The sequence below is a fragment of the Scomber scombrus genome, chromosome 4, assembly GCF_963691925.1.
Source record: "Scomber scombrus chromosome 4, fScoSco1.1, whole genome shotgun sequence".
Classification (NCBI taxonomy): Eukaryota; Metazoa; Chordata; class Actinopteri; order Scombriformes; family Scombridae; genus Scomber; species Scomber scombrus.
Window position 1 is genome coordinate 15,348,091 of NC_084973.1, and position 24,300 is coordinate 15,372,390.

The following is a 24,300-nucleotide window of genomic DNA, read 5'->3' on the forward strand; positions in this document are numbered from 1 at the left end:
TGGAAGGAGGGTGCAGTGGCCAGGTAGGTTTTGCTCTTTTGTCTCATCCAACTTAGAGAGATGTATTTACTCGTAGTAGTTCGATCGACTCCTCCAGACAATCAATACACACGTAAGTGTTGTTCATCATTATTACCACCTTATATTAGTGTGATTGCTTGCTTCAAATAGGCCTACAGCTGCTGCTATAACATTGTATAATAACTACTACCTCTACTCCTTCACTTAAAGTTCTTTGTTGTAACTTAAGCACACGCACTATGTAAATATATATATGGTATCAAGTAAACATGTAATGATAACTCGACTGTTATGTACAAATTGTCCTTCTAAAAATAAATTATGCTTTTCATAACCACATTTTCTGAGTTTATTTATAAGTTAGTAATTGTTTGGCACAATATGCTCATGTGACTTACTCTAATAGAGTTCTGTCAATTTTATTGAAGTTGACTATACTAAGATACATTAAGTGTAGTGTGTTAAAAAGTTCAAGTAATGCCCACTTGTATTAAGTTAGTGTGGCTTGATTGAATTTGACAATACTTTATATAGTTTTATAAATATACTTCATATATTTTTAATAATTAGCAAAAAATAGCATCACATGGTAACATTGTTAGGATCTTTCCCTCTCTTGTTTCATTTCAGGTATTCAGTTTTGAGGTGGTGTAAATTACAACAATACAGTGTACATATATAAGCTAATTAGTCCCAGTACAGTGGTATCAAGAAAGATATTTTTACAAAATGTGCACAGTTCACATAATTAGTTTTGGAGCATGCTCAGCTTTGCATAAATAATTCCCACAGTTCCTGAAGACACTGTGTATATTCAGCCAGTCCCTCCTCTCAGGCTCTGACCTGTACTCTAGATCATGCAGGATGTGGTCAGTTGATCTTTGCTTTCTCCCTTCTTACAGAGTCTGTCAGCTGGAAGAGTGATCCTGACTGTGAGAAGCCTGGAGTTGGGTTTTATTTACACACGTCAACCTTTTTAGACATCTAGGAAATATCATACATCAAATCACATACATGCTTCATATTAGAAATTACTTGTATTTTCATTTTGTATACAAAAATATGATCTCAGTCATCAACAAAATAAAAAAAGTGAGGCACAGCAATAGCAGACCAAACAATAGTTGCATCAGTTTTTGCCTTGGACTGGCTGGTCGTACACCAGGGCAGCATCCAGGGGGGGAGTGTTGGGATTATAGCAGCCTCTTGCCTGTGTGGTCGAAACGGGACACAAGTCCTGTTCACACCACCTGACAGAGGAAAATTAAAAACATATATGATGGATGCAATTAGTCTTAGAGGGGTTTTTTATTCAACAATGTTCAAAACTTTATTGTTGTTAACTATGTTTTTTACCTGAGAGCTGCGTAGGTGTCGGATGCAGAGGCTTCTTTCCAACATGCATGATCAATTAGAAGGGCACCTGCACAAAAAAAAGGGGTTAATGCAGTTAATGTATGTGTGTGTGTGTGTGTGTGTGTGTGTGTGTGTGTGTGTGTGTGTGTGTGTGTGTGTGTGTGTGTGTGTGTGTGTGTGTGTGTGTGTGTGTGTGTGTGTTACCTACCGATGTAGATGCGAGCCAGGCTGTATGCCTGATCTCTGGCTGCTAGTTCAAGGTAGCTGGGCGCTCTGGTAGCTGCTACTTGAACAAACTCCTCCAGTTTGGAGAGAGCACCGTCTACCGCTTTCACAGCTGGGGCCAGTGAAGAAACACTTGAGGCACTTGCAAGCAGGGACTACAAGGAGAAGAAAACAAGTGCACGTCACAGATTATAGTAACTGAACAAGTTTGACGGGATATTTTTTGGCTGACACTGTACCTTCACATGGGTGAAATAAGCGCGGAGAACCATTCCTGAGCTACGAGCCACACAGCGCAGCACATCCAGAGACAGAACGTTTGTTGTACCTTCCCAAATACTCAACACCTGTGAGAAAGAAAGAGACAAGTACACTTATAAAATACACAAAGTGTAAAATACAGTTGATTTTTTTGGTATTCTGCCCTAAAAAAACAAAATGCTGTAGCTACACATTTGGTCGAAATTGAGGTAAGACTGCATTTTGAAGTTTGTTCTGTGACTAGAGCCAGCTAGAGCCAGCTTCAAATCTTAGCTGGTCATTAGCTCGTCTTGCTAGATTTACCTGCTGAGTCAGTTTGCTCAAGCTGGTTTAAGTGGTGGTCAGCTGGTAGACTAGTTTTGTGTAGCTGGTTTAAGCTGGTTTGAACTAGGTTTTGAACTAGGCTACTAGCTGGTAGCTGGCCTACCAGTTGTTAACACCTAGCTCACACTGGTCAAACCAGTTAAGTTCGAGCTGGATTTTCCAGGAAGGATGTAACCAATCTCCAGCAACAGGTAACATTAACTAGCTGAGCAGAGTTGCAGTTATTGCAATTTATTAAATTTAATGATTACATTCACACAAATCAAATATTTAAATGAATTAAATTATAAATCAAATTTGAAAATGTATATTAATAGTATATGGACAGATGGACACAGAGAAACAGTGACATATTTAATTCTTATGAGCTATAGATTGTAAATAATCAAAATAAAGTTAATTTTCTTTGGGAATAAAAGGGTTAGATAGACCAGAAATCCTCTCTGCACATTATCTAAAGGCAGTGCAGTATTTTAATGTATTATAGGTTCTACAGCAAGTCCTAGGGTAAAATAATCACGCTAAAAAGGTATAAAATTAGGCAGCTGGATTTGCAAGACCATGATCACATGAGAATCCATCATCTTCAAGCTATTTGCTTGTTGCCAATCAGACCAATCAGCATCACGAATCCAGCTGCCTTGCAAGATAAGACAGTGCCTGCACCTTTTCTCAGTTTCACTTCTTCTAGTTACTGCTGTCTGCTTTTGTAGAGCAGTAGTGACCTCACCTGCACATCACGCAGTAGTACAGGCAACCCAGTGTCCTCGATGTAACCCTGCCCACCAAAGCTCTCCAAACCCTCCGACACCACAGCCACCGCCTGAAAGGAAACCGCCACAAGATAAGGGGTGCGACTCAAACAGCCAAAGGATGGTTTACTATCAGACTGTATTTGTGCACCTGCTTGCCAGTGTAGAGTTTGACCACAGGTGTGAGCAGACGGAGGAGGTGCGTATCAAGCTGTGTCGCCATGCCGCTTTCCTCTCGGCCCAACAGACGACACACATCCATCACCAGGAGGAAAGCTCCACGAGTCTCCACCTGTCCATTTCAGAAGCAAGCATTAGCAAAGCCTGATGGGAAACACTGAATAGAGTTTGTTTGTTAACTCAATGGCAGTTTACCTCCATCCTAGCAAGAGTCTGCATGTGCAATGGGTGGTCTTTGAGAAGTTTTCCAAAGGCAGTGCGGCGAGTAGCATAGTCACCAGCTAACTGAACCACCCTGTGTACACAAACATAATATTAATCAGCTAATTTAGAGCAAATGTGTGGAAACAGGTTCAGAATGAAGTGCAAGTAGTAAGAATAGTATCCTGCCTTCTCATGGCTGCTACTGCAGACACACTGTTGTGGATCCTGGTTATAGTCAGCATGTTAGCTATGGAGGCCACACCTCTTCCTTCTTCTGACAGCTGTTAATAATACAGAAGAAATAAAGATGTCAAAGACTTTGACATGTCAATCTGATATCAAAACAATCAGCTGGTCGTGTCCCTGCATATCTAAAACACAAGGAGAGAGGTATTCAAAGGTGTCTTGTTTCTATCATATGATATGAGGTGTTATATTTCCAAATGTAACAGGTTGTTGTAATCGTGCATGAAGTTAGAGAGTCTGACCCAAAGTTCACAAAAAAAAAATTTCCAGATCTTCACAATTTCAAAACTAGAGCCACTTGTGCACTGTGGGGTTTTATGCATGACATTTTTTTCATTTAATTCATATAATTATTTAATACAATTATTTTAATCCTTTTGTTGGTATTTTTCAAGAAAATATTACATGTAAGTATAGAATGGAAAGTATACACAAAAAGAAAGTTCATACCTTTTTGGGGCATTCATTGTTAAAGCTCCATAAGCAATATTTTTGACATAAACACTAAACAGGTACTGTAACTGTTTCATTCCATACATCTTTCAGCCTATTGTTCTGGTTAATCTAAGTGAGTTTCTTTGAATCTCACCAAATCCCCCTACAACAGCTGCTGGCAGCTATTCCTGACTAACAACTCCTACCGCATGAAATGGTAGAAAGCTGAAGTAAAAAAATGGCTGATATGGAGAGTCGGAGATAAAGTCAGACAAAGAGAGGGTTACAAATTAGCTATAATAAGATGAAAAATATTATCAAAGGTTGTTATGTTCAACCTTCCACAATGTAGCTTTAAATAGCTAATAGTTATGGAGAGACAGTTCGTTTTTCACTTGAAAGAATTATGTCAGAAAGGTTGTCTGTCTTTGTTGTGGAAGAAGAAGAAGAAGCAGGTCTACATCAATAGTTTATAAAAGCTGTAATAAACCAATATGTGTAACTGACCTTGTGTGCCGGCAGGCCATCCAGCAGCAACTCAGCAGTCGGCATCTGCCTTGTGCCCAGCTTGTCCTTCAGTCTCTGAACCTCTATACCTCTCAGCCGGCCGTCCTCACCTCGACTCACCTCTGCGTAGAACAGAGACAAACCCCTGCTGCCCTATTGGACAGAGACAAGGACACTTATCACTCTGCAAGTCATTTAAGGAGAGTGACAATCAATGTTAGGAAGGTGTTAGCAGTCTACAGCAATACCGGTGTGGTTGCTCCCATTCTGTCCTGTACTCTGGCCAGCGTGAGAGTCATGTCTGCATCTGTAGCGGAGGTGAACCACTTGAAGCCGTGAAGTTTGTATAAACCATCTGTCCGGGGAACAGCCACTGTCTCTGTGCCGCTGGCTGAAAACATGCATGACAGGGAGAGATGATGTTAAATATTATAATGCTCGCTCTTCTTCTGTAAACCAACAAACCAAAACAACCAATCCAACAATAGTTCATGTAAAGACAACACAGAAGTTTATATCACTTAGCCTAAACCTTTACCAAGAACTATTTAATGTAGAAAGTAGCCACAGGAGTGCAGTAAGCACTCATTAGAGTTCATACTGGTCACTACTGACCCACATCAGATCCTCCCTGTCTCTCAGTCATCCACTGTCCAGACGTCCAGAAACGTTCTGGCTGACGGGTCGTCAAACGACTGAAAGCTTCTTCTACTGGCCACGAAACACCTATGGACTTCACATACACAGCACACTTCAGTAAAATCAGGTTAAAACAAGGACCCATTTATGTGTTTTGCAAGTACCTGATTCATTTAAAACCTTCGTTTACATGAATCTGTTCAGTACTTTGATTTTCCCCGACCTTAATCAATATACCATATATTTTAACTAAGGTTGACATACTTTAAGTGTATCAGTGATACAGGAGACTGCAGACTGCAGACTTTCTTCATGGTCAGATCATTTGAAAAGAGAATAAAAGGAAATGTTCTTTACGGTAAGCCTTTAAGCTTGACATGCTGTGAAAACCCAGGGGGGTAAGTTTTAAAAGACTATTAAATAATTTCCTTAAATCATCCTATACAGCTGCCACATTGCTGTCTCTGTCACACATGCATGCTTTTGTAAGAAAAAAACATGCTATGTAAATGTATACGTGGCCAAAAAAGGACACTTCTCCAGTATAATTTAACTGTAATAAGAGGATTTCTATTAACCTTGATTAAGGAAGGATTAAGGCTAGGATTCCATGTTATGAGTTTAATGCAGAAAACCAACAATAACCTGGTTACTTATGTGCAAATGCAGTTACTACATCATTTTTAAAATACTCATCACTGATTGTCAATCCAAGAGGTGCAGAGCTATTTGTAGATCAGAAAAAACGTATAAAGGAAGTTTGGTTTACAGCTAAAAGTGTTGGTTTCTCAACACACCTTGATGACTTTAGCAGCTCCATCAGTCATGGCCAGAGGACAAGTGTAGAGACCAGAGGACGGAGAGAAGATGTACAACTTGCTCATTTGGTACACACGACTGGAATAAAACACAAATATTTTCTTTTGATGCCTTAAAAAATACCAAAAATGGTTAATTGAACTGAAACATGACCAAAAAGGTGAGGAAACTCCACTAACCTCCACTCCCCACACTGCCTCTCGTAGCCAATGGCAACCAGTCCTTCCTGTGCTGACAGGTCTTTCATGCGTTTCCATGCTGGCGAGGTCACAATGTGGTCCACTCTGCGACCCCAGGGGTCAAAGTACACCAACCGTGGAGGAGTAACCTCACACTCTCGGCCCCACTCGTCCACCTCATTTGCCACACGCTCTCCAAATGCACACAAGTCTGAGAAAGCTGCCTGTGAGTAAACATGAACATATGATCAAGACCTCCACTTACCCACCTGACAAGATCGAGCCCATCCGGCTGTTTGGCTCCAGTAGTAACACCCTATCTTGGCTAATATGGAGCATCTGTGCTAAGCATTATGTGCACTGAGCTAATAATTGGTATATTTCCAACAGCAGCTGAAGTGCTCCCTCCTCACCTCCTCAGGCAGGTGTCTCCTCAGGTAACCTCTAAGCAAGGCGTCCTCTAGAAATGGATTCTTTAGCACAGGTCTGTCTTGAAAGAATGATCCTATCCTGGCCTTTGAGAATGGCAGGTAGCCTGATGCCTCCCAGAGGGGGTCTTCATCAGATCTTCTCGTGCCCGGCTCAGCTACACTGGCTGATCTGATATGGACGAGTGACCGAGTAACACGGCACGACACCCTGCAGCAACCTCCAGAGATGCAGCGGTTCAGGACGGCCGTGCACGCCGACATGGCCCAAGACCTGCAGTATGAGGTGAGAAAAGGTGGTTAAGACTGTGTCGTGAGATGACGAGCTCAACTGTGTGAAGGCAGGCATTGAGAGGGATTGGTTTCATTCATTCAAGTCATTTACAGGATTATATAGAATAAAAAGTATTATAGTGTTTAATACAAAACAAAAAATATTCTATGTCACTGATCACCTGTAAATTATGTTATTTAGAACTGTGTCAGCATAGGCAGCCTTTTCTTCTTATATTTTCCTTTTGCTGAATCATTTTAGTGAATAGCAGTACTTCTTTCTCTACTCTATAGAAAGTTGTATAGTTGGTTACCATGGCTACGCGTCTCCAAACTGCAAGGAGGCTCTGAGGAAGGGATAATTACAGCTTAGTACTACTGCTTATTAGTAGTAGTTCACTGAAGGACGTTGAACTATATTTGTTGGGTCTGTAGTGTATGGTATAGTAGTATAGTAGTAGTATAGTATAGTAGCGTAGAAGTAGTATAGTATAGTAGTCTAGAAGTAGTATAGTATAGTAGTATAGAAATAGTATAGTATAGTAGTAGTATAGTATATTAGCATAGAAGTAGTATAGTATAGTAGTATAGAAGTAGTATAGTATAGTATTATAGTATAGTAGTATAGTAATAGTATAGTATAGTAGTATAGTAGTAGTATAGTAGTATAGAAGTAGTATAGTATAGTAGTAGTAGGCTATAGAAGTAGTATAGTATAGTAGTAGTATAGTATTAAAGAAGTAGTATAGTATAATAGCATAGTAGTAGTATAGTATAGTAGTATACAAGTAGTATAGTATAGTCGTATAGAAGTAGTAGGCCTATAGTATAGTAGTAGTATAGTATAGTAGTATAGAAGTAGTATAGTCGTGTAGTGTAGTGATTTGGGACGCAGCGCAGGTTTGTATGGTGCAGTTGTTTGTAATAAAGCAGCGTTTCTCTGCATGAATCCTGAAATCCATCAGAGCTGTCAGGACATTTTTTTTATTTAAGAAGCTAAAAGTTCAACTAAACCCCTTCACGTTTCCCACCTGGTTCTCCTCAAATGTCTGACTGCTAACGCTGACTGTTGATCACAAAACTGGGTCAAAGTTCATTTGATTCCGCTGTTATTCCTGAGCGAATAATAGCTTCAAATTTTGATCATCACTTTAATTTCAATCGTTTTAATTACAGTCTATTTGTTAATGCATGCAAAATGTTGTCGGTATAATTGTTTATGCTACTGCTTAGCTTTTCTTCTGCAGAAAGCAGTACATATTCTTCACTCTGCAACAAACAACCGGCTCTAACCATAGTAACTACACGTTTGATTGGTATTACTGCTATCCAGTTAATATGATGAACTCGTTTCAACACTGGGTTCTCTGCAAGTCAAATTCAAAAGCTTCATTAATGAAGAGAAATACATGTAGTGCTGTCTTACCTCAGGCCACCAGTGCTCTCAGCTGCAAACTTTCGCCTTCAAAACCGAGGTCTTTTTCCTTCTTAAAGGGCCAGGTCACCCAAATTACTATAAAACATCTGTCTCACTCAAGAATGTGCATGCACTTTTTTTTTTCACTCCAATGCAGTGGACGCATATGGGTTCACAGCATTAAATTAATTAACATAAATTACACAATATCTAATTTAGGAGAATGTCAACAGAACCGACTGTCACAACATGGTAGCATACATCTGAAGAGACCTCACAACCTGGTCACATTAAATTGACATATGGGTTTTGTTTCTATAGTTGCAATATTATCCTTATGGATTATCTATGTAAACAACCCACTGATCCTAATTTGAGTTGTCTTTGTGCAACTGTACAGCATAGATGGAAATGTGTTATTTGTATCTCTTGTGGAATGTAATCTCTCTTTTGACCTTCCTTTTAATAATTGTATTTCTTATTCCTTTGATTAATGTAACCCTCACACTGGAGAGTGGACAGAATAAGACCCCCGTGAGGATTTTTAGCACTTCTCCAACACATTTTATATGCCTATGTGTGTGTAATTTGTCTACATGTAAACTAATGAAATTAAAAAATAATATTTAATGGCTTGCTTGTTAGATTTTACTCAAGACTTTGTTTAATGTGATTTCCCCCACCAATATTTTGTAATTTAGCCTATGCAGACGAATAAAAATAGCAGACATTAATTGAAAGTGTTGCCGAACGAGTTTTATTGTTCTAAGTAAATATTTGTCAAAAATACAGACTCCTTTGTTTCAAATCAGGACAAAAGACTGACAGCATGCACCGTTTAATAAAACACTTCCATGACATGTTAAAAATCTGTTCAAAAAGAAGGACACAAGCACCAAATAATTATGAGAACACAGTTTTTGCATTAAACTGATTTTTTTTCTTCCAAAAATAAACACAGAACAGTCATTGGTTAAATGCAGTTGGGACTTAACAGAGTAATCATACTGATAAAACCCAGTAAAAGTTCTTGTTTGTGGGTGCGGCACACCACCCAACCGTAAAAGATTTTCCTGTTAGGCAGACCAGGATGGAGTAAGGTAAATTGGCAACACTGATGTGTTTTTAGTGTACAAAAATAAAAGTGTATGTTAACGAGCCAAAGTCTTCAGTCACTGAGCCCCATTCTAACCTGATGATGGAGCAAAATGAGGAACAAATATAGCCTGCAGTTTGTCACAACAATGGCTGACTTTTTAAAGGGAGCAGGAACTATCATAAACCAGGGCAAATTATTTGAAAGGTCAATTAGGATAGGATGGCTTTAACATAGATAAATGCATATAAGCAGGTATATGAAAGGTCTACAAAGAAAACCACAGGCCAGACGGCTACTCAATAATGTAGAAACACTAAAATTAAAGAGCATGCTGGTGCTGACTAAATGCCGGAACGCACAAAATAATAAAAATCTAACTCATGACAATCTGATTTAACAGGTGGAAAGATCAACAATGAAAATATCCCCAAATATTCACATCAAACTCTGAACAAGAGTGCTTGGGAAGCCATCTGCATGTCATGGCTGGAATGAAAACTGCCGCCAGTCTGTGTATGTGCATGTCCTCCTCCCTCTTTTAGATTTCTCTTTTGAGTCCTCTTTAATCTCCCTTGGTGAGAAGGTCCTCTATGTAGGCATCAAGCTCGTCATCTGTGTTTATGTCAATGTCCTAAAAGAGTAAAAAAGTAATGTTACTTCACGTGATCTTTACAAACTGTATTTATGTTCTGTTTCTTGAACCATTATTGGAGAACAAATTAAAACAGTAAGCTGTGTCACCTCTTGTACTTTCTGCAGAAGTGCTACAATGTTTGTTCGTAGTTTCTGCAGCTTCTCGTCTGCCTCCCTCAGTTTAACCTCGTTGCTGTTGCTCTTCTCTTCCACAGCTTTGGCCCTGGCGTCCGCTCGGCTCTGATATGAGTTACACAACGACTGCAGACCTGATTCATACTGCTGGAAATACTCTTTCTAAATGGAGAGGAGAATCACATAAATACACCAGCACTCATTACTTTGAACAAGAAAACACACAACAGTAAAATAACAGGTCAACACACACCCAGATCTAACAAGACTTTATATTGTAGACGAGTACAACTGGACACCATCCTGTTCCCAGCAGATACATCCATTCTCTAGTTATTCTATCATTTTCTATCTCTTCTACTTAAGGTTAGATTCTGGTTTGAGGACTATTACATTAAATCATGTATGAACTGTCTCACCAAAGGAAAGGCCACCAATTCCTCAGCTGTCATGCTGTTAACATCATCCTTTGGAATCCGAAAAGCAGGAGGAAAGAAGTAACGCAGCATAGTCCTGAAATCATGAGCAGAGTAAACACACCGCAGAGTTGATATTTTTATGAAGAATTATTCAGTACATTTACATGAAAACAAGAAACCAAGTTACGCAGGTAATCATCAGAGAACATGTTTACCCCCCTTTATCCCCTACCATCGACCTCAGCATAGCACTCAGAGTCTCAACTTCAAAGCCACACATTTAGAAGTGGAAAAAGACTTATTTAGACTTCTGCTTTGTGTTAGTTTCAGTTTTGGATTGAACTGTTTTAAATATGAGGACAAATTACTACGTGTAATAAATTCTCCTTTCATCCTGCCACTCAGCTGTCACTGGGAAACTTTCTGTCCAAAGTCTTATAATGTCATGCACATGTTCACATGGAAAACTCCAGTTACATCAACACATTAGCCTCACAGGATGCCAGCAAACAAATATTTGCTGTGTAGAGATATAGTGGAGTTACAGTTAGGTACATAAATATTTGGACAGTCACACAGTTTTCGTAATTTTGGCTCTGTACACCACCACAATGGATTTGAAATGAAACAAACAAGATGTGATTGAAGTGCAGACTTTCAGTTTTCACTTTAATCAGTCCACTTATTTCAGGGACTCAACAGTAATTGGACAAACTAAATAATCCTAAATAAAAAATTTCATTTTCATAACCTTGTTGAGAATCCTTTGCAGGCAGTGACTGCCTGAGGTCTGGAACTAAATGCTGGGTTTCCTTATTTGTGATGCTTTACTAGGCCTTTACTGCAGCTGTCCTCAGTTATTTTTGATTGTGGGTATTTCTGCCTTATTTTTTGTCTGCAGCAAGTGAAATGCATGTTTGATGGGGTTGAGATCAGGTGATTGAGTCATCTGTTGCAGAATATTCCACTTCTTTGCTCGTGGGTTGCCTTCACAGTATGTTTTGTGTCATTGTCCATCTGTACTGTGAAGCGTAGTCCAATGACCTTTGCTGAATTTGGCTGAATCTAAGCAGACAGTCTATCCCTGTACACCTCAGAATTCATCCGGCTGCTTCTGTCCTCTGTCACATCATCAATAAACACTAGTTGCCTATTGCCATTCCTAATGCTCTTGAGATCTGTGATGGAATTTTTGTTGTTTTTGCAGAATAAGGATGACCTGTTTCACTTGCACATTAACTCTGTGCATGTTAGTGAATGTGAATCCCTCCATGTCACCCACGTCTGTTTCCAAGATGGCGGTTATGTCACAAACTTTCTCAAATTACAGCTGAACAGTACACTAAAATATGTTTCATACACACATTTGAACAGAATCATGATCCATATTTGATCAGCACTGCCTAGCTTGACAGTTTGATCTGAGTTTCATGAGCAGTCGGCTTTCACCCCCTTCAGCTTTACTGAATAAATGACACAAACATTTATATTGGTCTGAGATGTTGGTACTATACTGCGACATCTAGTGGCTGAACGTTGTGTAGTACAATTTTAAGAACATTTAATAAATACCGTTACTGGAGAAAGATTATTTAAGGGCATTTAGAACTACTGCCTACTACTGACTTATTGTGGATTTTTAAAGGCCAATATAATAGGAATAATTTGGAGCAGCTTGAAGATGGCTTCCTCCCTGAACCTCATTTCGAAAAGAAAGCAAAAGTCCATATGATAACACAGCTTCATGCATGGCTGTCATCTCTTTTTTTTGGTGTTGTTGTTTTGGATGCACACAAATGAAAGAAGGATGTGACTTTCAATTGTTTGAGTTGGTCAGAGTGATTGGACCTCAGTGTGGACACATATTAATAGCCTACCGGATGTAAATGTAATCAGAAATCATATCTATATATGATCTGGATACGAGAAGCATTTTAATGTAATGTGTAATGGGACTCTTTGTGTGTGTGTGTGTGTGTGTGTGTGTGTGTGTGTGTGTGTGTGTGTGTGTGTGTGTGTGTGTGTGTGTGTGGGTTCCAGAGTATGTGCCCTTCCTCAAATAATCTAGAAAGTGTGTAGTAACAACACCAGTTAAATGTAACTGCCTCACCTCAACATGGTGACCAGACTGTCTGTCACCTCTCGACTTGTTCCTGGTTGAGTGGTGTCTGGCTCCATGGGTGCAAGCCCCTTTTCGGTTTCCTGCTGGGTGTCAGGTGTCTGAGAGATTGGAGATGGTGGACGCATCAACCGGACGTCATCACTACCCTTAAACACCCTTCACAGATACACACACACACACACACACAAAGACACACATACAAATACAGGATATTCATTAACAGCAATGTACACAAAATGTGCCCAGTATAAATGAATACACATTAAGGTCTTACCATCGGTCTTTAGGGGTGGATCTAGGTACGTAGTCAAACTTTACTTTCCAGCGAACACTCTGTTTGTTTGTCTCCACAGCAATGACTTTGCCTGTGTACCATTCCTTATTGACACGTACTTCAACCAACAGACCCTTATCTGTTGAAAAAAAGGATGAACATTTTAGTGGCTTTTGGAGCTTTCTTTTTCCAGTTCTGTGCATGATGCATGTCAGTGTAGACTTGCCTGTCTTCTCACCTTTCTGAGCATTTTTAGTATCATTTTCTGGCTCCTGCTGTGGAGCCTTCTCAGGTGCCTGCAAAAACAAAACAATCAGTCAGAGAAACGTTGTTTAACCGAAAAGTTTAAGAGTTTAACAGAAAGGACACGCATTCATGTTAAGGAAAGAAGTGGACAGTTTAAGCTGAGAGTGGCATGCTCAGCTGTTAGTTGAAAATAATTGCTTCCATTTCAAGAGAGGGATTGTTAGATAGTCTAATGACCAAACCCCGATCAGATGAAAGATTAGGTTGTCTTGATGGTTAGAAGCTGTGAGAGCAGATGCAGCCCAGCTTTATTTGAAGGTAGTAGAATGAGAGACTGAATAAAGCTACCTTAGCTTTAGCCCCATGCTGTTGCGTAGAAATGGATTTAGGGACAGAGGTTGGCGTCTGCCGTGTAGGACTAGTAACTCCTTTCTTCTCAGGTTGGGAGTGTGTGTTCACCTGTAAGGTCAACAGCAGATGGGCACTGATTGTGGTTCTGTAACTTACTTAGCTATCAAAGAGTGCACGTATTTCCTCATTTCCTTCACTTCATGAGTCTGAAACTGATTTCAGTGACACCATCTTTCCAGCCATTCAAATACTGAAGTAAGCAAATAAAACACTGCTCACTGCAGTTTAGTTCAAAGTCAGATGGCCATTAGTGACATTAAAAAAATATTTGTAATTAAGCTTTGCCGGTGCTTTAATGTTCAGTAAATCTTAATACAGTTGAATATCTCAACTGATCAGCAATATGGCAGATAAACACAAACACTCTACAGGCAGAAGACACTTACAGCCTGTATATGCACATATAGGGTAGCATATGTTATAATTACATATTAGTTGCTACCAATTTGTGTAGATACCAATAAAGAGCAGAACATAATTTGAGTTTAGCTATTGGTTTTAAACTTGTGACCAACACGTTATCTGTAATGGATGCAGACTTTTATGGGGATAGGGGGTTGGGTTCTTAGTTGACAACTGCCCTAATTCTGTTCACTCCTGCCTCCTTTTCATTTATTAACTTCCTGGAAGTTAATCCTTGGTGGGAAACAAGTGATACAGGAGGAGGAAAGGCAACAAGCAGCGGAAAAAACAAACAACACACATCTTCACAGCACATTTTACAATCCACCGCACACAGTCTAATTCAAAGCATTAAGTATAAACCTTTTGCTCTTGCTTTGAATGTATTCATAACAAATTGTGTCGTATTTATACCTCGTCCAACTTGCCACGTTTGGAAGGTGGGGACTTCTCTATCACTTTTCCACGGTTACTAGCTGCAGCATTCTTAGATTTTTTTGTCTGTGGTTCTTCCTCTTCGCTTTCCTCCTCCTCTTCTTCTTCTTCTTCTTCTTCTTCTTCTTCTTCCTCCTCCTCCTCCTCCTCACTGTCCTCCTGTTCGATTATTCTCTTGCGTTGTCCAGCAGCTGCTGGTTTGGCAGATGATGCTTTGGCAGGTGTCTGTGGAAGGATATAGGTGTTATGCTTTCTTCAATAAAGCCTTCAGTTGACACAGTAAATTGTGGTCCACCAGAAAAGCCCCAATGACCTGTAACTTACCCGTGAGCCACGGCTGGGTGGGGGTGTTTTGGAAATAGCTTTGGGTACAGGCTTTGCTGCAGGTTGAGGAGGCTTCGCTGCAGCTCTGGACCTGGATGGCTCGACTTTGGGTGGCGTAGGGGCAGGGGCGAGTGTTCGGGAGAGGCGCTGAGAAGTGGCACGAGATGGGGGGGCACTCGGGGCATTTTTGAGGTGAGCTGGGAGAGGTGGGGAGCGTGGGCGTGTTACGGACCTCTCTGAAGACCGAGTTGCCTATTGTGACAACATGGAAAAACGAATTCCAAAATGAACTATTTCAGTGGGAGAATTAATAAAAAACACATTCAAAATATGCCTCAATATAAATAATCTTATCTAAGACTATGTTTTTTGCTTAATTTGAGGTATGTCATTACATCCTCCAGCTGGTGTTTCTCAGATGGTGGTGCAGTCTTTTTGTTTTTGAGGAGAATCATAGTTGTAAGTAATCTGATCTTCAAGTAGGTTAGTGATCATTATTTTTATTTCTGTTTGGGGTTTTTTAATCTAGGAAAGTATCTTTATTTTGAATATTAAGTTGAATCAAGTTGAAACATTGAAAACATTAGCTATATCCTATTCCTATTACTACATCAAAATGATTTACAAACAGCATTATTGCTAAAACTTCCAGTGATATTATCAAAATAAAGACATTACAGATTCAGAAGAATTCAAGGTGAGCATTAAACTCAAAATGCATTAAACTCTAAATGCATACACTGTGAGGAACGTTTACCTGAGAGGAGCTCTCTGTTGGTTTCATGGTGATTTCCAGTGGTAGCTTCTTCAGATCTGCTGCAGATTTGATGGTTGTGGTTTTCTGAGAGAAGATTATATAATCTATTATGTCCAAGTGTACACAAAACAAAGAGCGACAGAGACACAGATGAGAGATGGATTAAGTACCTGCAAGGCCTGTAGTTTATCCTGCTGCTGTTTGATTTTCTCTGTCAGCTCTTTTTGTTTGTCTTCAGCTGTCTGCTTGTCTTTCTTCAGGACACCACATGGCAAATTCTGTCTCTGTTCAGAAGCGTCACACCTAAAAAGACAAAAAAGACAATATACGATATATCATGTGTAGAAACACTACATTCCTCAAAAACGCAGTGACACCTCCATAAAATTACTACATGAATATCCTTAAACTAAATAACATAGCTGAATTGCAGCTTTTATAGACATGAAATATAAAACTGTATTGCATGTGTACCTGTCCTGGGAGCTGTCAGGGTTCATAAGACAAACCCAGCTGTCTGGGTAGCGTTTGTCCACAGCATCCATCTGGAATGGCAATGTCCTCCACTTTAAACATTTATCTAAAATTAAAAATCAGAACCAGAAAGTCAGTGAGAGAGTAAAGTTTGTTGCAGTATGTTGGTTTGTTGAGGTAGAGTATGTGTGACTGTATGTTTTGTGTATGTACAGATGTGAAACTGACCACACTGAATGGTAAGTGGTATCTCCATGGCGCGTCGTCTCTTGTATCTCGACTCTGATGATGGAGGTGCAGACCAGCTGGCAGACAGATATCCAAACTCATCCCAGAACTTCACAATGCCTTTCTGAGCTGCATAAGACATACATATAATCAGTTTTTCATACAAAAAAGTTCTGTATTTAAACAGAATATATAAAGAACCAGTCAAAAATTTGGGAATGGGAAGGTGTGTCCAAACTGTTGACTGGAACAGTACTTATTCAAGTAAATGATTAAAGTGCATTTTTACAGTGAATTCCTTCTTCTTGTTCCTTACTGCAACAATACATTTGCTTACAATTCTGCTCTAGCTTAAATATTACTCTAACTACTTATTTATATTACTATTACCTTCTCTCCCTGTCAGCAAGTCTCTCTCTGACTTGCTGATACCACCTGTATCAAATTGGTTGAAGTTAAGGCTGGTCAATAGCCCCTTAAGGCCTCAGTACACTTTGACAGAGTCTGAAAGCATTCTGAAGTACTACAGTCCTAACATGGTTGTATTTCTTATTTGAATTGTGCAGGTCAGGTGTTGCTAACAAAAGGGGAAAGTGGCAATTCAGAGGAACTCACCGATGTTAGAGTCCTTCCAGTACTGAGCTAGATGTTCCCCCATGGATTTCAGTAAGTGTCGATACTCCTTAGCATCTGCAAAGTCTTGTTTGTTGTGAGTAGGCTCTAGAACTAAATATGGGACATCCACTACTCCAACTACACCTCCACAGGCCCTAATAACAAATACGAACCACATTATTATAAAGACATTTTTCATAGTCATTTTAACATTCTTACTTTTTTTCACTGTCTTTGTTACTTTTTACTCACATGCCTCCCTCCAGCTGGGGTCCTGTCTTCTCATACATCTTGATGAGACGAGAGCAGTTGTATACAAACATCCCATCCAGGTCCCTCTGTTCAATGTTCACTCCAAATATAAAATTCAGCTCCTTGGGCTCCTTTAATGCTCTGAGGGAGAGGACAGAACAGGAGACTGACGAAAAATAGATAAAGCCCAGTAAAGAGCATCTCCTGGAGTGTTCGGTTGGAGGATCTTTTTAAAGCACAAGTTGCTACTCTAACATACAGACATAAACGGAACAATATGAATCTCTGTTTAACAGATCATGAACCGCAAGCCACCATGTCAAGAGAAAATATTGCTATTGAAATCACTGACACAATTACTGTACATTTGAGGCTGCTTCTTTGAATATGGTCTCTAGGCAAATTATCTTTTTAAACAACATGGGTCTCATTTGTGGCCATAAATTGTATTCAGTAATACATAAACTGTCCATTGCAAACATTCAGAGACATTTACTGGTTCAACTTTGACTTTGTTATGACCTCTACATTAGTTGCTTAGACAACCAGAGCATTTGTTCATATCTCGTATTTTTGATTGCTGATGCTTTCCCTATTGGACTAAAATGAAATTTGTGGTTAAATATTATTCCATCTGTATTCAATTACACCATTCACCAAATATGATTTTAATTGTCTGTTTATCTATAAATCTGATAAATTGGGTTTTGACTATCATACTTCTGTTTGGCTTCCAGGATCCTTTTCTTCATTTCAGCGTCCTGTCGAAGCATCATGGCTGAATCCTGAACCTTTCTCAGAATTGCCTAAAAGAAGAGAAGGGGGCATCAGTAAGACATCAGCACAGACATAATAACAACACCTAAAGGGATTTTTTTTAAATATATGCCACAAACTTTAAAATGGCTTTAAAAGAAAAAAGAAAGAAAGAAAAGTCTTAATTGCTGAGCCTCTTCAGTAGTTTCCAGTACACTTAATGAGTTGGCCCCTTTGGTATTTCTCAAATCCTTCAACCTCTAAAATCTCCTCGAAATGTCTTAGGTCATTAGACAGAAATCTTTTAGTTGTTAAACTACCTAGACCTAAACACCAGGGGGATAATAGTGCCTTTGACGCTCTAGCAATTACATCATGAAATAGTCTCACATAGGTCAGGTCTGCTCCCAGTACTGACCCTTTCAAATCATCTCAACCTTACTCACTACCTCAGTTTATTGTGGGGTTAATGCTGGAGTGTGGTACTTTCATCTCCCCCTTCTGGTAGTCAGAGTAATTACAAAAACACTGTTAATGTGCATACGTCATGGGCTCTGCCATAGCCTGCTCTGTCACTACTATTCACAGAGATTTATCTGGCGGTGATAGGGTTAATCTGATTTGTGTGAACTCATTTAGCAAGAGCTTGAATGTAATGGACGTTCCTGTATATGTAAAGGTTGAGGGGTTATTTGTCCTTAGACAAAAATTCAGTGTATGCCATTTTTGGTATAAAAGCTAGTTTACACAGACACAATCAGATTTGCACTGAAAAATTGACCAGAAGATCCTCTTAGGCTTACTCGTGAATCTTTTGACAGGTCCTCTCCTAATCTGGCCTCCAAAGCCAAGCGTTTGCTCTCTGCCTCTCGGGCTTTCTCTTCGGCTGAAACAAATTACATTAATAGTCAAAAGTCAACTTATGAGAGCGCCATAAGCAACATATAAAATAATATACCCAGTTCACCACTGACTCACCGATCTTAGCAAGGTGATCTGCTTTCTTCACTTCTTGTTCAGCACGTGTTTTGAAACGAGTTGATGAGTATTTATAAACCCTGTTAATGAAACAAAGTTAACAATGAACTTTGTCTTGTCACTGGAATACAGTAGTTACAGAAACAGTACAAGTGTGTAGTTTTATTTACCTTGGTTTATAAAGACAACAGGACAGTCTCTTGGTCCTGACTTTATGTCCCTGGATGAAAATCCTCATGCGGGGGTCAATGTACAAAACAGCAGCGTATGCCCTGAATGACCTCTTCTCTGGTTTCCTGTAAGAGAAGAGGAGTGCAGCCATTGTAATTCACAAATTGTGTGGTAAATGCAAAAGGCAAAGTGAAGTTGATGTGAAAAATATTACTCAGTTTGCCATGAATCAGTGGTGCTAAACAAACAGCTATACTCACATTCCTTCAACAGGCGTCCCAGCCATCAGTACATCCTGGTGATCTGTCTCCACATCCAGCTCTGGTTCTCTGTTGTCCATCAGCTTCAGATTATAGACAATCACAAGAGTACCTTTTCACATAACACAAATGTAAGCATCACAATCAATATCAAGGATGGCATTCCCCAACACTAAAGCTTTAGGAAAAACAAAGATACATACTTAATAAAATGCTGTTCTACATTTAAGATGACATATTATGTTTTACATAAAAAAGTTGGTATGAAACTGTACAATTGATGGGCATCACGAAATTAATCCCTGAGACACACATGCATATACTCACCACTGCTACTTTCTATTTTGTTGAACTGCTCCATCAACTGCCGTTCATTTTTAAAGGGTGAGTATTTGAAGATCAGCTCTGTCTCGATGGCGTACTTCTCTGGGTCAGAGGTCAGTGGCTCCTTGGTTTTCAGATCCCAGGAAGGCAGAGGAACAATCACCTGAAGACAAAGGATCATAACACAAAAGTATACAGGTTTATAGCTGTAAGTCCCATAAAAGATAACTGTTAAATAACACTACTGGCATTCAGGAAAAATACATGCAACAGTGGAGACCATCCTCTCCAAGATAAAAAGATATGGCTTCTGATTTAACTGGTCATCAGAACTACAACATTTTCTATGCAAACTAAGTTTGTTGACTTCCAAATTATATATAGTACGACATCCTGTATAGAGTTGACTCTGACCTCATCCAATCCCTCCTCTTCGTGGAAAGTCCTTGACATGAAAAGGCAAGTCAGTGCATTGCCCTTTTTTGTGAACAAGATGAAGTCTTTCCCAATACGCATAGAGCCCCTGTGGAAACATACATTTAAATTTCTCACAGTTGGTACAAGTGTAATCACTGCACGTCATAGTGACACAAGAATATGGTCAAGATCTTACGATTTTAGTCCATTTCCATATTGACCAATCTGAGTGGACCCAGGGGACCTCTTGTTTGACTTTCCAAACTGAATGACATGCGTTGCTTCATCTAATAAAAGAAAATATGTTCAACATATATCTTAGAGACACACGTTATAGAACCGCACAAAATACCTTTAAACATGAGCTAAACATTAGCTATGTCTCTGATAATAAAGTAGAACTTACTGGGGTCCATTCCTATACCGTCATCAAGAAAACAGAGCATGTAGCCGCCCCGCAGCTCTGGCCTTTTCTCTGTAAGAAAGGCGAGAAGGTGACAGAAATGTCAGGAGCAATGAATAAAAGTGCATGCTGCAGTGTGTGAACACTGTAACACTGGCTGTGTTACACTGAGGCGTACCTGTGTAGATGTCTATCCGTGTAGCGTTGGCATCTCTGTGAAAAATGCAAACCAACCATGAGACTACAAGAACGATATCAGGCTAATATCAATTTCCACATTGCATAATTTTGTCTCAAATACTCATGTGTACCTGGAGTTGTCCACAAGTTCTGCCAAGGCTCCAAATAAGAACTCGTGGGTTGTCCTGAAAACAGACGATTAACATAATTAATTCAATGAAATATTGAATTATCAATAGACATTTAACTTGAGTTAACAGTGGAAACCAGCGAGAGAAACAGGACAGCACTGACAAAATCCCATGTCCACATTATGTTTTGTGGAGTCGTTATGTGTCCATGTAAACAGACAGAATGGTAAAATGAAGGATTTTAAAACACAGATCATCAATTAACAATGTATAAACTCAGTAAAGGTAAAACACTCACTCTCACATCTTCACTAAGAATATGAAGACCATCATCTGTTTGGTGCCTTATTCAGATACCAGTGCCTACAGCCTCATCAGTCAAATCAAACTTCATTTGTGTAGCACCTTTCATACAGGTTAGTGAAATTCAGAGTGCTTGAGACTAATGCACACATGACATAAAAGCAATGTCACTGTTTGTTGTGACTAAACAACAAGGATGACAGGTATCGTCACAACTGAATATAAGTTGTATTAAGTGATAAGTATTTCATACTCTTCTCTAGGCTGCATTTGAGAATGATTTGCATTATGGTTAAATTATTGTGTTTTCTAATACCTCATTTACCATTTAATCAAGTTTCAAAAATTGACAAACAATGACAGCTTAACTTGGTAAATGATTAAAACACACGCTACTGGTTTCAGTTCTCCTATTGTGGTTGAACCTTTCCTGGACCTGTACATGATCCCCCAGCTGTGAATTCGAAAATGAACTTATGGTCTGATACCGTTTATAAATGTGTTGATGGTGTACAAGTACACATCTAAACATGGACCTGGTTGTTCAGTCAGACTGCATCAAGAGAAATGTTTGGGTTGTCTTGTTCTGTAAAATTAACATGAAAGGGGACTTTGGTTCCATCTTCCTTTCTGCAGTGCAGATAATATTACTTCTTTTTAAAACATGACAGTGAGTGTTGCAAACCACATTATTCTCTATATGACGTGTGACAAGTGTGACTTCTCACATTCACAAGTTTTCCGTGTTGATCTGTTTGTCGCTTTTTTTGCACACCAAGACTGATGTTCACTTAATTTGGTGTTAACAGACAATTTTCAAAATTAGCACAGACAACTGCTTAAAGGATCCCTATAACAAAAGTTTAAACAACATCCTTGGAGAAAAGATTGAGTGATACATATAGCTGCATCAGAGCCTAGGACATTAACAAGCTGAACAGACTGTTCAGGGAGGCTGACTTTGTGCTGGGGAGCCCTCTGGGTACACTAGAGCACATTGTGGAGGAAGATGTTGCATAAACTGTTCAACACTGGTCAACATCATGCACCCCCCCCCCCCCCCATAACCTGCTGCTCAAAGAAGACTACAGGAAGTTATTCCTACCAGCTCTCATCAGTCTGTACTACGACACTCTCCATTCTGTCAGGAGAGTGGACGACTCCTCTGACAGTGAGGACAGACTGCTCACCTGGACTTGTATTTTGTTGCATTATCTGTCACATCTGTTGTAGTCATAATAATTTCATATTTTATATTTGAGTGTACATAATTTAGCATGGTTTCTTTTGACTCTTTGTTTTTGTATATTGGTTTGATTTATATCGTGTAGCTGACTAACACAACTCTTGCATAAGCAATTGTTGATTGAATACATGTAAAAAGTACTTATGTTTCATTCCAAAAATAATGCACACCAATAAAGTAGCGTTTGGTGAGATACGATGAAGTACATTCTCCTCTCCTTTCATCACAGTTTATTGTAGTATCAAGTTCATAAGTACATATTAATCAGCAGCACGGTGGTACTTACGAGTTTGTGTGCAGATACTCAAAGGTGAGCTGAGCCCTGCTCAGGTTGCTGTAGCTGGAGTAGGCCATAGCCACTCACAACAATTTCCCGCTTCCTTCCTGGTCTCTAGTTTGTATTATTTTCTGACCGACCGAGCTTTAGTCCAAAGCTTTCATCCTAAAACAACCAAAGAGAAAACCATGTCGAGTCTTGCGTATTTATCCACCTGGGTGCCTTGAGAACTGATACACCTCTGACATCTGCTGATATGGACGCTTTAAAAGTCCTAAGGCACAAGTACCACACTCACGCTGGTTAAAAGCTTAATTTCCTTGGAGGCCTGTTTGGCATCAACATGTTACATAGCGCCTGAAGGCACTGAGGTGGCTATGAATACACTGATGGTAATGTTGTAACACATAAGTCAGTTGTTGGTCTAGCTAAACGTCTTTGAGGTGAGGCCAAATCCTCTTCAGCGGAGACCGTGTGCTGTTATGCACTAGGTGTTACCGCTGTTTAATGTTTGCTAACAGCGAGCTAGCGGACATTAGCATCTTCTGCACTGTTTTATGAGGTAACGGTAGCTACCTAGCTTCACGTTGAAGACAAGCAGCTCACATTAGTCGTATCATAAGTAACTTCGCCGACTTTGAAGACCGTTCTCACGAGACTGCGACTCTGCAGTGGCTTCTTGCTAGTGTAAAGATTGACTCAAGGAGAAATAAATACTTTGTAACGTTACGTTTCCTTGTTCCCAGCATGAAACAGTCCTACAGGCCGCGAAAATATCCAACCACTTCGACGATGGTTTCTCCAGTCTACAGAAACCCCGCCTCTTTTTCCACTCCGAGCCAATAGAAAGGCAGCATGTGAAAGTTCTCAACAACAATTGGAGGAGAAAGTCTTCTACGTAGGCAAAGTAACACGCCGGTGCATCAACGTGTGACATTTCCGGGACCCATTGAACTGAAATACTTCCTACAGGTACACATGTATCACTGAAAACAGCGACTCACATTAGGGAAATCAGCTCCTTGTGTCAACAACATCTATCTTATCTGTTGTGCCTGTGCACTTTAGCTGTTCCACCGTGGGATAGTGAGAAACGTCTTCTCGATTCCTTTGTATGCCTTAACATGTGAAGAAATTGACAATAAAGCTGACTTTGACTTTGACTTTGAACTCATCATAACTGATAATACAGGCCTGTTGTACTATTACACTTGCTATTGCTGTTGGTCGTATTGTATGTAAGTATGTATGTTTGGGAGATACATTTTCTGCAGTAACTAATCACAAGAAGAATTTCCCTAAGGGCACAATAACGTATATCTTGATGTCAACAGTCAGTCAGTAAATATCAATTTCCAAAATGTCATCGTCAATAAATATTAAATACTTTTAATTTTGTGGCAATGGTGCTTCCCTTTTGTTTATTTCTGCACAATAAGTTGTTTTCAACAATGAAAACCCCTATTGTAATATTCACTGTAATCGATTCAAAAGAAATGTCAAGTCTTTGCAAATTGATTTCTGTACTGCACTGAAAATAACAAAAACCAATACCAGCTAGGAAGATAGGGAAACCACATATCAAATATCTCTGGTCTAGACCTACACTTCCAAAGTCCTCCAGTCCATAAACTGATTACATTAATCAAGCTGGAGTAGTTAATTGTAATTAATAAGTGATACCAGTTACGGTGATTGCTGTAAAGCATTTTATTCTAAGATATATGTTATGCCTGTGTCAAGTCAAGACACAAACATTGGC

General features: G+C 39.5%; 2 protein-coding genes across 6 annotated transcripts; both read right to left on the bottom strand.

Annotated features, from left to right (window-relative positions):
* Window positions 1-564: 564 nt before the first annotated feature.
* On the bottom strand, window positions 565-8,374 carry LOC133978456 (acyl-CoA dehydrogenase family member 11-like). Its single transcript, XM_062416672.1, has 15 exons — window positions 8,276-8,374; window positions 6,562-6,850; window positions 6,149-6,372; window positions 5,948-6,047; window positions 5,127-5,244; window positions 4,760-4,902; window positions 4,512-4,664; window positions 3,510-3,604; window positions 3,315-3,414; window positions 3,091-3,231; window positions 2,918-3,010; window positions 1,842-1,949; window positions 1,586-1,757; window positions 1,378-1,444; window positions 565-1,271 (listed from the first exon to the last, which is right to left on the bottom strand). Exons 2-15 carry the CDS (start codon window positions 6,838-6,840, stop codon window positions 1,151-1,153), a joined length of 1,914 nt encoding a protein of 637 aa, XP_062272656.1. The 5' UTR covers window positions 6,841-6,850; window positions 8,276-8,374; the 3' UTR covers window positions 565-1,150.
* Window positions 8,375-9,016: 642 nt separating this feature from the next.
* Window positions 9,017-23,588, bottom strand: morc2 (MORC family CW-type zinc finger 2). Of its 5 annotated transcripts, none has more exons than XM_062417620.1 (28): window positions 23,269-23,588; window positions 22,548-22,703; window positions 20,713-20,766; window positions 20,580-20,614; window positions 20,405-20,473; window positions 20,195-20,285; window positions 19,996-20,104; window positions 19,585-19,744; window positions 19,258-19,369; window positions 18,997-19,122; window positions 18,827-18,906; window positions 18,652-18,734; window positions 17,813-17,898; window positions 17,093-17,233; window positions 16,841-16,995; window positions 16,226-16,354; window positions 15,998-16,103; window positions 15,694-15,826; window positions 15,524-15,607; window positions 14,767-15,018; window positions 14,422-14,667; window positions 13,543-13,653; window positions 13,187-13,244; window positions 12,949-13,087; window positions 12,663-12,830; window positions 10,553-10,646; window positions 10,107-10,295; window positions 9,017-9,996 (listed from the first exon to the last, which is right to left on the bottom strand). In XM_062417620.1, exons 2-28 carry the CDS (start codon window positions 22,613-22,615, stop codon window positions 9,928-9,930), a joined length of 3,147 nt encoding a protein of 1,048 aa, XP_062273604.1. In that variant the 5' UTR covers window positions 22,616-22,703; window positions 23,269-23,588; the 3' UTR covers window positions 9,017-9,927. The 5 variants fall into 5 exon arrangements, with proteins under 5 accessions (XP_062273604.1, XP_062273603.1, XP_062273602.1 ...); XM_062417619.1 differs by having other exon boundaries at window positions 23,256-23,588; XM_062417618.1 differs by having other exon boundaries at window positions 23,115-23,588.
* Between the last annotated feature and the right edge of the window lie 712 nt (window positions 23,589-24,300).